At 47.1% G+C, this 12,911-nt stretch overlaps 1 protein-coding gene across 2 annotated transcripts in view; it reads right to left on the minus strand.

The window, feature by feature from the left end:
• HIPK2 (homeodomain interacting protein kinase 2) overlaps window positions 1–12,911 on the minus strand; it is a 127,680-nt gene that overhangs the window by 9,858 nt on the left and 104,911 nt on the right. For both annotated transcript variants that reach the window (XM_084206429.1, XM_084206430.1), the window contains exons 9-12: window positions 12,363–12,484; window positions 7,974–8,116; window positions 7,445–7,621; window positions 4,646–4,927 (exon numbers count right to left, since the gene is read on the minus strand). In XM_084206429.1, the coding sequence (XP_084062555.1) occupies window positions 4,646–4,927; window positions 7,445–7,621; window positions 7,974–8,116; window positions 12,363–12,484 (724 nt within the window). The remainder of the gene's footprint in view (window positions 1–4,645; window positions 4,928–7,444; window positions 7,622–7,973; window positions 8,117–12,362; window positions 12,485–12,911) is intronic.

Raw genomic sequence — 12,911 nt, forward strand, 5'->3', positions numbered from 1 at the left:
ACTAGACTTTCTTGCAAGAGCAAGTAGAGAAACTAGAAAGGAGTAAATTTGAAAAAACAAATATCAGTCTGCTTTCTGTCTCACTCTATTCACAGTGCTTTACAAGTAATGGTTAGACCTCATATCTTCCATTCAGGATAAAAAACAGTTGGAGTTATTATCACACAGCAGAGCACTGAAAATCTCTTTGCCCTATGGAAGCTCTCTGTAAAGTATTCTGAGCTGAGAGTGCACACACTCATTAAACAAACAGGGTGACAGAACTGTTTCCTGTTCTTATCATGCTCTTTATAAACCGTTATTCCCCTGCTGTTCTATAGAACAAAATATCACATGCAAAACTTTGCGAGCAGCAGAAACCAGGTAAAAACAGTTCCATTTGGTAAAAATGTTCCCTTTTTATATTGACCATTTCAATTTAATTTTCATATTATTTGCTTATATTTTGCAGGAACAAAACCCTTCATTAAACCTGAAAGGAGAAGTCTGCTACTTAATTAGTCAATTTCCTGGCACTTTCTTCCCTTAAACAAAGGTCAAAACTTTTTGTAGTCTTGAAGCTCTTCCAGATTTCACTGTGTTGAGGGTATTACTAGAAAAAACACCTCAGTGTAGCCAGCAAGAATGCTTTGTTTTTGATAAAATGATTTTTCTAATCAGGAATTTGCCCCTGAAAATTTCTGGCCATCTTTGTGAGGATGGGCCCTGCTGAACTGTAGCTAAGGTTCCTCCTTGGTGACTGTGCCTTAGGCACAGGGCTAGGGCCCAGCAGATGGCCCCCTTTGACAAGGCTGCACCGAGCAGGTCCTCCAGAGCTCATCTCACACCTCCTCCCCTGCACCTCTACCCAACAGGAGCCCAACATTTTGAGATGACTATCGATTTTATAAAGATTACACCAAGCTACACTCACCAACAGTGCAAAATGAAAAATGTGCTGTCCTGCCTTCCAGATCAGCTGGTATTTCATAAACACATAATACTTCCTACCCTTCAGTAGGGAAAGGAAAATCCTACCCACATCACAATTTTTCAGATTTTTCTTTCACCAATAAAAAATGTGCATTCCCTGTATGAGAAAAGCTCTCTCTGCTTCTGTGGTATTACAGAAAGGCTTTTCTGTCTGAGTAAATCCAAGCTGTAAGGATTTACTTTACTGCATCAGCAGTATCATATTTTAGCAACATTACCAGTACTTCTTAAAGCGAGACTGACAAACTCTTACATCGTCAAAGGATCTACTACTTCTCACAACCAATCTCTCTTCACTGAGGAATCAACAAAATAATCATTTTTAGTCTCATGGGTCAGAGGGCAATTTCTAGCCCTGGAAGAAGTAAAAGAAAGAGGTGCTGTAGCAAATTCAGGAGCTGATTCATGACAGGGAAGGTAATGCAAAGTTACCACTGCTATCAATAAGATGTGATCAGGCAACTACCTTTGATCTGTCAAATGCCATTTGATTTCTATATTCTAACCTAGAAAAAGTTAAGATTTCTAGGATGTGAAAAATAGCACGTTTCAAGTGATTCCTTGAAAATTTTCATCCCCACACCACAGCTATTACCCAATATGGTAATATTTGCATATATGAGCCAGACAATGCATTCTTTGCATGGTTTCATTTTCTACTCAGATCCTGAACCTTTGGGCCCTGATTACATTAAGCACATACTTCACTGTCACTCCCATTTTTCTTGGAACCAAAAAAATAGGCAAGAAAACTTAGAGGCATTTTCCTGAATGAGACAAACTTTCAATGAGAAACAACTTCAGCAGGGACAAAGTTCATTGGCATTAAATGCTGATACACCTTCCTTGACTGGAAGTTACACTCTCACTCCAGCTGAGAACCTGGTCTTACATCTATCCATGTCAAAAGGTACTGAGCAAATTGATTTTGCTCTCCTGGACACTTTAACCAAAAAATTCTCATCCTGGCCATGCTGTTTTCCACCTGTGTCTCTACCTCTTGATTCTCCATTTGCTCTAGTTACATCTGCACAGGAAATTTAACTCGCTCATGTCCATGCAAAGTGTCTCTATGTGGCTCAGAAATTAAATCTAGCTCTTAAGCTCTAGCCTTTCTGGAATGCTGGCACCCTGGCCCTCTATAGATATGCCATATGGATACAAAAAGTAGCCAGGGATCTGATCCCAGGCAGGAACGTGTCCGGAATATGCTTTAGTCATATCAAAGCCAGTTTGTTTATGTATGTCTGGCTCCCAGGACAACTTTCCAAGCCCTTCAGCAGACTCAAATCTTTTAATACCTCAAACTCCCAACTCAATTTCTTGTCTGTCTTTCTGGAGAGGTGCTGAGTAAAGAAACTAGTCAGATGGCAGCAAAGTTGAAGCAGAGAAGACAACCATTGGCTGAAGGGGCTGCAGTATCCCAGCTCTTTCCTTCACCCCTCTCTAGACCCAAGAATGACACCCAGATGGTAAGTTTAAGGATTTGCACAAAATGTCCCAAAGCCTGGAATCAGCACTACGAGTAAACATGCTTTAAAAGAGCTCCCATGACCCTTGAGTTTCCAGCATCTCTTTTGTCTTGCCCTTCCTTTCCCAGAAGAGCCCTGGAAGTAGGGGCTCCTTATTTATAGTCCCCTTGACTTACACATCGGTCTTCATGCAACTCTTTCTAGAAAAACGCTTTCTTCCCCATCCAAGCAAGGAATGTTGCAGCAATTTTAAATTTTTTGTACTTTATTTTTGAAGTGAAATATATTACACTGCCCTGTGAACCACTGCATTCATGGCAAGGCTGATTTTGAGAGGCACTGAGCCCTTGCTGCCCAGTGGCATTCACTAGCACAGAGAGAGGAATGGGAAATAGTGGTGGCTGTTGGGAAACATGTTGAAATTCCAGCCTGAATCATATGGCTTTTCTTTACAGATTTTTAGCTCCTGGAGGCCAAATGTGTTGCAGGCTTCACTTATCACCACACTTCAAGATGCAGAGATACAGAGAGGTGATTAAAGGAAAATCTGCCATGGAGTGTGCTCTAAATAAGTAAAAAATAATCCTCTCTTGACAACACTGGAAGGATAAGGTTAAAAGTTCCTATCTCAGTTACCAATATAGAGACAGTATAATTATTTAGCTGTTTGCAAAGCTACTTCTCTACATCTTATAAAGCAGAGTGACATCTTGTGACTGGCATCAGATGGGAAACCAAGAGCACTTGCATGTGATGAAAGGTGCTGAAAGGACAGTCCTAGAAAATTAAGTTCTTTCTGATCCACAAGGGATGATCAACAATGGCAGCAGTCCTGGGCCGTGCTGTTCACTTGGATGAGTTAATTCTCTGAGTGGGAGCAAACTCAGCCCCCACTTTCTAGCCTCATCTGTGCCTGTCTGCAGAGTCAGACAGAAAGCAGTTTCTGCCACTTTTACTATAGTTCAAGAATATTTTGGCAACACGGTCAAGATTGAGCAACTCTCTTGCAATATATTTATCATTATTGGGTATTTATGACAGAACCACTGTTTTTGACAGCTTTTAAAAGATGGAAGAAACATATGGAAGATGTCATTTAATGCTCTTTACAGATGCCTGGATCACTTAGAAAGAGAAAAGGCAAATTTAAGATCCCTTCCTTCCAAGCCCTTCTTTCTGTCCTTGTTTCAAACAGATGTCTAACTTACGAGAGGCTCATCACCACAGGCTATCTAAAGTCTTCTTTCCACAAAAAGGAGACAGAGAAAACGGATCTTGCCTCTTACAGGTGAGACACTATGGTAAGGAGAGACTACTACACTTCTCCAAGGCAACACAGCAGATGTACAGCACAGAAGGGAGCATCACCTGAATCTGCAGAGTCCTTAGCTAGTCATTTTCCTCACAAATCAAAGACAACCTGGCTGATGTGACGCAAACAGCTCCTGGAACCACTTCTATGTCGGAACCCAGGACATTCCTCTGACTGCCCTGGAGGACTCAAGACCCTGGCAGGGGGCTCAGAGACCTTGGTACGGAGTCAAAGACACCTGTGCCTTCAATTTTAACCCATGGAAACAATTACCAACTTTGTGTGAAGAGTTACAAGCCACAAGAGTTTGAATAGAATGATAGCGAATTTATCAACAGGTGAAAAAGTAGAATTTTGGGGTTTTTAGAATGGGGATTCAGGAGGCAAGATGGAGGAATCTGGGTGTGTACTTCTTTCTCCTTCTTGTTCTTGTCCTCCATCTTCTGCTGTGATGGTGACACTTCTGGATTGGTTTAGGGTAGAGACAAACTGTCTAACATAGGTGATAGGTATTGGATGGTGACACTTCTGGATTGGTTTAGGGTAGAGACAAACTGTCTAATATAGGTGACAGGTATTGGGAAATGATTGTAAATAAAGTACTCATAGTTTTTAGTATAAAAAGATAACACCCGCCCTGAGGGCAGTCAGTGTGCCTCAAACCAACCTGCTGAACAGACCTCTGCAGGTCTGAAACAGCATGTATTAGATAAGAGAAAATAGACAACCTTGACAACCAGAGCCAAGGAATCCCAACTACTTCTTCAAGTGTGGGGCTGTAAAAAGAGACTTTTAATACCTCAGGAGTCATTCCGACAACAAACCCGGCACTTCTGTACCCCTCTCTCCTGCCCCTGCACACAGAGAAGAGCAGAGAACAGCAGCTCACCTGGTGGGTGCGTGCTTCTGCTCTTCCTCCTCATCCGTGTCGCTGCTGATGGTGATGACGCTGACGGCGGGGCTGGGGGTGTCGGGGATGACGATGGTCTGCCGCTGCCGCTCCCGCGCGCTGCCGCCGGCCGCGTCGCCCCAGCCGCACGTCAGCGAGGTGCTGCAGGCAGGGCTGGTGTGCACCATGGCACAGCGCGGAGGGGTGTTCTCCTTCACTCGTTTCGACCGCTGGGGCGAGCTGATGGACTGGGAGGATGAAACTTCATAGGTGGATGCATTGCTGGAAACGGGGAAAAGTGTTAGTTGGTTAAAACTGTGCATGCTTGAGTCTCCCGTTGCTGTGGTTTGTGAGTCCTGGTCTCTGATTCAGTAGTGCTGATTTACGGAGTCTAGGGAAACTGCAAAATTGGCACAGTGATTTCTTCAAAGAAGACAGTGCCTTGCATCACTTATTCATGTAATTGGCTGAAAAGTAGTTTCTTTTAATAAAAAATTCAAATTTGTTTTCCCTGGAAATTTCCAGATAAGAACTGCTGCCTCTCAGGAGTTTGCGCTGGGAGGGTAAAGGCCAGCCTCAAAGCCCAGACATACAGAACAAAGGCAGGCACAGCATGGCTGACACAGGAGGAAGAGCCACCCAAATGATAATCCCTTCCTCCTGCATCCTGCATGGATGCATCATGACCAGATACTTTTTGGCCAGAAAAAGATAGAGATAAAATTAGAATTTTTTTTGTGGAAAACTACAAACACTTATCAGGAAAACTATTTTTTTAAACAGAGATTAATTGCTGTTTAAGAATCTTTTTCAATTAACATTTCCTGCTCAATACTTTATCCTTTACGACAGTGGTGTCCCACAGATTAGAGCAGGCAGATGGGAGGACATAGTTTCATTCCTGTGTGAAGCAGCATGCAACATATACAAATCAGAAAGAAATAAACAATATATTTATTACACAGTAGAGAAACATTCCGAGTCTTTCTCCTTCAGCTTCCCTGCCTGACCGGTTGGAAAAGTGACACTTGGATCAGGGATCCTAACACAAAACTATCAGCCAAACAGTGCAGTGTGGATCTACAGATGGGGTTATTTACCAAAGCACACTGACTAAAGCCCATTTCACTCATTTCCCACACTTCCTTTCTTGGTCGTGTTTCTTTTTGCTATTGCAGAACATCTGGAGATTCAAAAAGGAAGAAAACCCCAAAGTTCTGGTTTTGTTCTACTGTGGGGCCTGGGCTGCATGTTCAGCCTGGCCCGAAAGCTAACAAAAGGAATAGGTGGCATCCATCAAAAGGAAGTCACCCTGGCAGTATATCACACTACACCAACTTACACAGGCTCTTTTGCATCACAAATGGCTGCACAGTAGCATTCAAAGTGCTTTTTGAATACCAATGAGCAGCGTGGAGTACCCTCCTCTCCAAAGGAGCACGGTTCTTCATTTGGCACAAAAAGAGTCACAGTCAATGAAGCTGTAGAAACCCTTTGCTGTGAGAGTGCCCCATTCCTCCTGGACACAGCCACCCCACCCTGAAGTGACAGGAGAGGGGAGGCCCTGCACAGGCACACTGGCTGCAACAGGCACTCTCTTTTGCTGGCTAGCCGGGGACAGAGCTGCCTCTCTATGTTATGAATAGACTAAGACAGCTGGAGCCCACCCAAAGTAAATCCAACATTAGAGAGCAGATAAATGGGAAGGATTTAAAAAGTGGCCTCTTAACTTGAGTTGAACTGGTTGTGAACTCAGAGCCAGTCTGGCACCAGTCCAGTCACCCAGGAAAACCACAAGCTCCAGCTTTGCCGCTGCACAAGTGGTGACTCATTTTGGTTCTCTTCCCTGCACTGTTTTGTGTTTTTTCTTTTAAAAAAGAAGTGTGTTAGTTGCATAGCCCAGAGGACCTTCTCCAGAGCAACTGCACATATATCTTGAAGAGCCTCGTCCTCTGAACAGGATTACAGTGCTGTAACAGGCACTGCAACCATCCTACCATCCGAGCTGTGCAAGAAACCCCAGAGTTTCTCCTCCTTCCAGAGCCAAATGATCCTACTGAGAGACGACAGATGTTATGGACTGCTCCGTATGAGAGACCCTTATAAAATGCTCCCTGTTTCACGCTGCCATAATTGTAATAAGGCCAGGGTATAATAATGGGTGTATGTTGCTGGTGTGGACTGTTGAAGGCAGGGGCTAACGACCCATGTTAGGAGCTAGAGAGCTCAGGTGGCCTAAAGCCACTCCAGTGCCCCACTGCCCGTGGCAGTAAAGCTCAGAAGACTGGCATCACCCCACTGCTTTTGAAAGGGCAGATCTCGTGTGCGCACATCAGGCGCATGCTCCTGAAGATGCAGCCTCCTCAAGGTGCATGTGCTGCACCTCAGGAGCACTTCTTCCAGAGGATGTGGGAAGAAAAGGTGTGGCAACTGGGCACTGCATCACAGTGACCTGAGAATATGGTTGTTTTTAAATCATCGTGACTACGAGGCTCTGGGTAATTGCAGCAGTGTAACAAGCTGTAGGAACAGGGCCTGAGCCTCCCATTCTGCATCTTCTCTGGCCGCTACCTCCCACAAAAAACAATGCTTGCTGGGCATAAAACACCCCTGACTACCTCCTGGGTACCAAAGAGGCGAGGCAGCCGAGAGCCCCATCACGGAATGTGTGATCTAATCTCTGGCTGTAGAACTAAACCTGTTTTACCTCACAGGTGTCAGTGAGCACCCTCCTTGCCAGCCCAGCAGTGTGGCAGGGCCGTGGTCAGAAGCAGCCGGGCTGGGAGCGCCGGCACTCACCGCGGAGCCGACTGGTGCTGCTTGCTCTTCCTGGCGGAGGCAGCGGCAGGCGGCTGGCGCATGACGTGAGCGACACCCACGTTGACGGGCTGGGCGGCGGGCAGGGCCACGTGGCTGGCCAGCAGCGTGGGCTGCTGCATGATGGGGTTGTAGTGGCTGCCGTGGGCGTGCGTGTTCCTGCACAGCGGGGACACAGGCACACGGTGAGAATGCAACAGGCACACAGCAGGCTCCTCCGCGCAGCCTCCCACCACCCTTCGCTGAGGTGCCCTCTCCTCCAGGGACTGTTGGGCGCCGAGCCTTCCCAGGACGGAGCGTGTTCCCCAGGGAACAGACTGAAGGAGTGGTGTGGGCACAGCATTCCACTCCAAGGGCATGGAGAAGAGAAGTCTCCCACAGCTGTCAGACAGTGGTGTCACAGGCTGCCACCCTTCTCCCCTCAGCCCTGTAGCCTAGCAAGACCCCAGCCCTCATGGCTCCTCCAGCACCTGTGGATACTTCAGGGCTCCTCCAAGCCTGCCCAGTTTACCTCCAGTCTGCCAGCGGCTGGGTGCCTGCCATGGACTCCGGGATGACGGTCGCGTGCTGGACAGAAGTGTGGGTGGCCACCCCGGTCAGCTGCTGCCAGGCAGGAGGGAGCAGGATCTGCTGAGTGCCACTGGGCCATGCTTGCTGTCAGACAGAGGGAAAGCAATTCCTTAGCAAAAGGCATTGAGCACTGGACATGAGCGATGGTCCACACTGGGCCTCTAATAGTGATCGTGGTCATACTACACAGCTCTGACCACCTTTCAGTCACAGAAGACAAACACTGTCAGGAAACCACAGTATAAGCAGGAATAGTTATAAATATAGAGAATGCAAAGGAGGGGGCAAAAAAAATATCCTTGCCATACAAAGCAGCAGCTGTGCTTTAGGTTAAACAGGGAATGGAAGGGATCAAAACTTCTTGGCATTTCTAACCGATCATCAAATTTTTTAGCACCTTCTAATTTTGACTCTCCAGACCAGCTGGACACTATGGCTCCATTGTTAATTTCCCCTTTCTGCAGCCAGCTTACTTTCTCAAGTAATGCACAGCTAAATATTGCATACCTGTACTCTCCACGTGTTCTCCAACTTTCCCCCCCCCCGCTTTAGAGGATGGAAAATCTCTGCCCTTTGAGTTGAGCCATCATTCTGCTATGCAATCACCCTTCCAGCTGTGCTGCCACAGGCATGACTCAGGTTGTCCTGCTCCAGTGACTCCACACAAGTCAGATGATTGCTTTTTGGACATGGGAAACTTTCTTAGCTATGTGCTGCCTGAATGTGGCTCTGGCAGCTTGGAGGAACTCAGGGGTACCAACTACAGCCCACCTGAGTCCCAACCTGCACTGCTGTACTGGACCTGTGTTGTTTTATCTCACTGCTACAAGGAGGCTGAATTTGAGGGGAGGCTTCTTCCAGGCATGCATTTATCCCCTTCCCCACCCTCACAAAGATCATGTTAACTGCCCCCATGATTCCCTCCTATCCCCCAGTAACACAAACCCCAAAACAATACAGCCTGCAAAAAACCATTTTTTCCCAATTCTACTCCTAAGTTTGATCATCTTATAACTTTTTGTGTTGCTGAGTTACATGAAAAGGCTGCTATAGTGAGGCCTCTTGGCCACATCTGCAAAGGATGGAGAGTCACAAGGCTCCTGAGAGCCCTTCATCTAGGGAGCCACAACCATGGACTGGTGATGCTTGGAGCAGGTAAAAGGATGAGGCAAAGGCACAGAAAGATCAGGGAGAAAAAAAGCCTTTTTATTATTTTCTTTTCTTTTTTTACCTCAGCTTTGCTTTAAAAGAGGAGACTGAGCTACTGTTGAAGTCAATCCCAGGGGACTACCTGGATTTACTTGCAGACAGAACTGCTTCCTCCTTTTCAGGAAGGGAATGGAACAAATCTAAGCTCCTTGTCCGACTGCAGTGCATAAATTTAGATGCAATGTCAGGGCCTAGGCACAAATTCCTCACTTATTAGGTAAGGACCACTGAATCATTTAATCTGCAGATAAGACTTGTCTAGGCTGATCCACCAGCACTGTGTGCTGTGCTTACACACAGAAGGCTTGTCCTGGCAGCTGCAGCCTGTTCCCAGTCAGTGCATTACTATGAAATTTTGGTGGGGTGGTGAAGCAATGCTCTGGCCCTTGTCCTCAGGAGCTGGTGGGTCCCTTGGAGGAAACAAGATTGTACTCCAGACATAGAGCAGGAACAACTAATGGAGTAACCTTTTGAAAGCCAGTGGCAGGACCTCTGTAGGAAGTGTTGCTGGGAAGGAGTTAAAAGGAGAGAAAATCAAGAATCCAGGGTGCTATTCAAGGGCAGGGGACAGTTGTGGGTCACACCATGGAAGCCTGCTGGAAAACTGTACAGCTTTTCCTTTTTTGAGATGTGAAGCTGCAGTGGAGCTGTGAGTGAAAACAGGATCAGCCTCCTTTTACTGGTCTCTATGCATATATTATATGGACCACACTTGCTTGAGAAGATAAAAAGAGACCCAGAGAAGTTACAAACAAGTTACTTTAGCCACTGACCCTGCATCTCGCAGGCTGCTTGCTCTGCCTTGCTCCATGCCACAGGCTGTAGACACACAGCTGCCGGATATGATGCTCAAACTCTGTCAGTGCCTCCTGCCCTGGATCCCCCTGTCCCTCATCTGGGACATCTGGTCCTGTACAAGTGCACAGGGAACTGGATGCCAGCTGCACTGGGATGCAGTAAGGCTTTACCAGCCACAGGCATTCTGAGGAGTGCAAACACAGAAACCTGTGCCACGTGCTGGGCACGTGGGGAGAAAGCCTGACAGCACTCCCCAGTTCTGGGAGCACAAGGAGCAGCACCATGCCTCACAGTGGGACAGGGGACAGACAGAAGTAGGCTCTGGAGGCGCTGCACTCTCTGCTGGGGCCAGTCCCTCTCGCAGTTGCATGGCCCAGGCTGAAGAGCATTAGCTAAGCAGCTGTGCATGAGAGGAACAGCTCTCTGCTGGGAGAGAGACATGCAGCCGCCAAGATCAGATGTGACTACAGTGCATCACAAAGAAACTGTGTTTTTCCATTCAGGAAACTGGAATTGGGTACAGATTTGTTCATCAGACCAGCTGCTCAGCCCGAACTGAGCGAGGCCCACGGACACCAGATGCCACCAGCATCAATCAGAGCACCCTGCCATCAGGGACAGCTCGCACTTCTTACTGCGCGAACAGCAACAGGCACATCTCCTCTCCTTTATTACATCAAAAATTAAAAGTCTGTGCAAATGAGGAGTGTTTCTCACAAACAGCCAGATTCCCCTTTGGAAGTGACAGTGAATGGTGTGTCAGTAGAAAGTATGAAATGGGAAGCCCATGAAACAGGTGTTCACGTGGCAGAGGCAGCACTGAAATTGGTGACCTGTGGGCAGGAGGGTGCTCAGGAGGAGCTTTACTACCAAACATTCCTCACTTGCATAGAGCCCAGCAAAGCCCCACAAGAGGAAAGAAGGAGAAGGAGGTACTGAGATCTTTCAGGATCCTGCTGTCTTTGAGATGTTTCGGATCCAGCCCTCAGCCCTTCAAGCCCCAAAGGACAGCACACCAGAGGAGGCCTGGCAGAATGGTGGGGCGTGTAAAGCTAGCTCTGTGACCTCCTTCACTCACTGCCTTGGCTGACTTCTTGCACAAGCAAGAGGTGCCAGCCACCGAGCCTGCACAGACTGCTCCTTGCTTTGCCATGGCTTTTGTTTCCCTGCCTCTTAGGCTCTTCTTTCCCACCAAACAAGGGAAGTGGCCCATGTCAGTTGTTACAACAGGCAGCAGCAGAGATCAGTCTGATGTTTCAGACAGCTCTCTGACAAAGGCTCTGCTATTGGGAAGGGGCAGGGCTGATGGAAATCACACAGGCTGCAAGTTGCATTTTGATCTGTCTTTACCAGATAAGTGTGACTGGCAGCTGGCAAAGGAAGGCAAAAGCACCAACAGTCTTGCCCCAGCAGTGCAACACACAGGTGTAAACCCTGAAGTCTGCTGGTTCCTGACTGCATATGAACGCGCTGGCCTGGCAGATCAAACAAGCCTGAGACAGAGACGTGCCTTTGTAACTAGCTGGTCATCTTTTCCAGCTTGCACAACTTATTTTTAAGTATACTAGGTGGTTTTTTCCCTAGCTGGTATCAGCAGAGGTGCCATGGTGCCAGGTCAAAAACAGTTTAGGCAGATTCACTGAAGCCTGCACAAGGAGGAATAAACTGCTCCTCTGGTTTGAGAAGCTGGGGTACCTCTTGAGGATGTGCATGTAATCAGAAATACCCATTCCTGTTGTTTTGGGTTTTTTTTAGGAGGAACCATGCTTTTCCTGTGAGAACATTTCAGAGAATTGTGCCAATAACAACTGCTGACAAGGAGAGCTCCTTGAATGTGGGGCCCTTGCCTCTGCCTCCTACATCTCTCTCATACCTCACGAGCAGAGGTCCTCATAAAACAGAATGGTGAAAAGTTAAAGCATGAAATGTATTTATCAGCAGCATGCCATTCACCAGTGCAACTCCTGGCTGCAAACTACCCCCAAGATTTCGAGTTCAGGAGGATGCAGGAAGTTATTATCGGTTCCTTCTCAGCAGAGGCCTGGCATTGTTTTCCCTGAGGCTTTCCCACTGATTTCAGTTGAAAAGCAGAAAGAAAAAGGGTTTTTCCAGTGGCTTTTGCAACTCTGACATAGTCTTTGAGTTGAACAATGAGCTGGGGGAGATTTTGACACTTCAGAGAAAGCTGCAGACCCATATACAGTTGCCCAAGTCTCCAAACTGCACCACAGAAGGCCCTCAGAGAAAGCTTCTCTCCTCAGCCTCCAAGAGCTAAACAACACAGTAAATACCTGCTGAGCTTGGTGCCTTTAGAATTTCTTACCTGTGCGAGGAGTCCTGGCTGGATCTGAAGAGGCTGGGCCCCAGGAGCCTGGGTGACAATGGGGACAGCGTTCTCCATCCGGACCGAGTACCCAGCGTGCTTCGAAGGGGACGCTTGTAACCCTGTTCCACCAGCACAGAAGGGACAGCATGAGCCACCAGCAGCACTGCCAGGAACAGGGCTGGCTCTCAGAGCAGCCTAAAGGCACTCACTGATGTCCACTTAAATTGCAATGTTCAGGCCCTCTGAATAATCAGCTACCAGAGTGCCACCTGTTCCACCCTGGCCCAAAGATGTCCATCCAATGCTCACAAGCATGATACGGGTGTAGAAATGCAGAAAAGACATTTCCAAAGAAAATAAGAAATTAGCTGAGTTTGTGTTTTAGGGAACCTCAAGTGCATGGGAAATATTGCAAAACAATGTGCAGAGGCAAAAAGGAAAAGAGGGGAGTGAATGGCTTCTCTTCCCCATATTCTCTGGTTTACAAAAAGAAATGGTCTTTATCAGCCAAAACCCATCGTTATATGAGAATGCTCTCTTTACACC

The sequence above is a fragment of the Fringilla coelebs genome (assembly GCF_963513975.1).
Source record: "Fringilla coelebs genome assembly, chromosome: 5".
NCBI classification, from domain to species: Eukaryota; Metazoa; Chordata; class Aves; order Passeriformes; family Fringillidae; genus Fringilla; species Fringilla coelebs.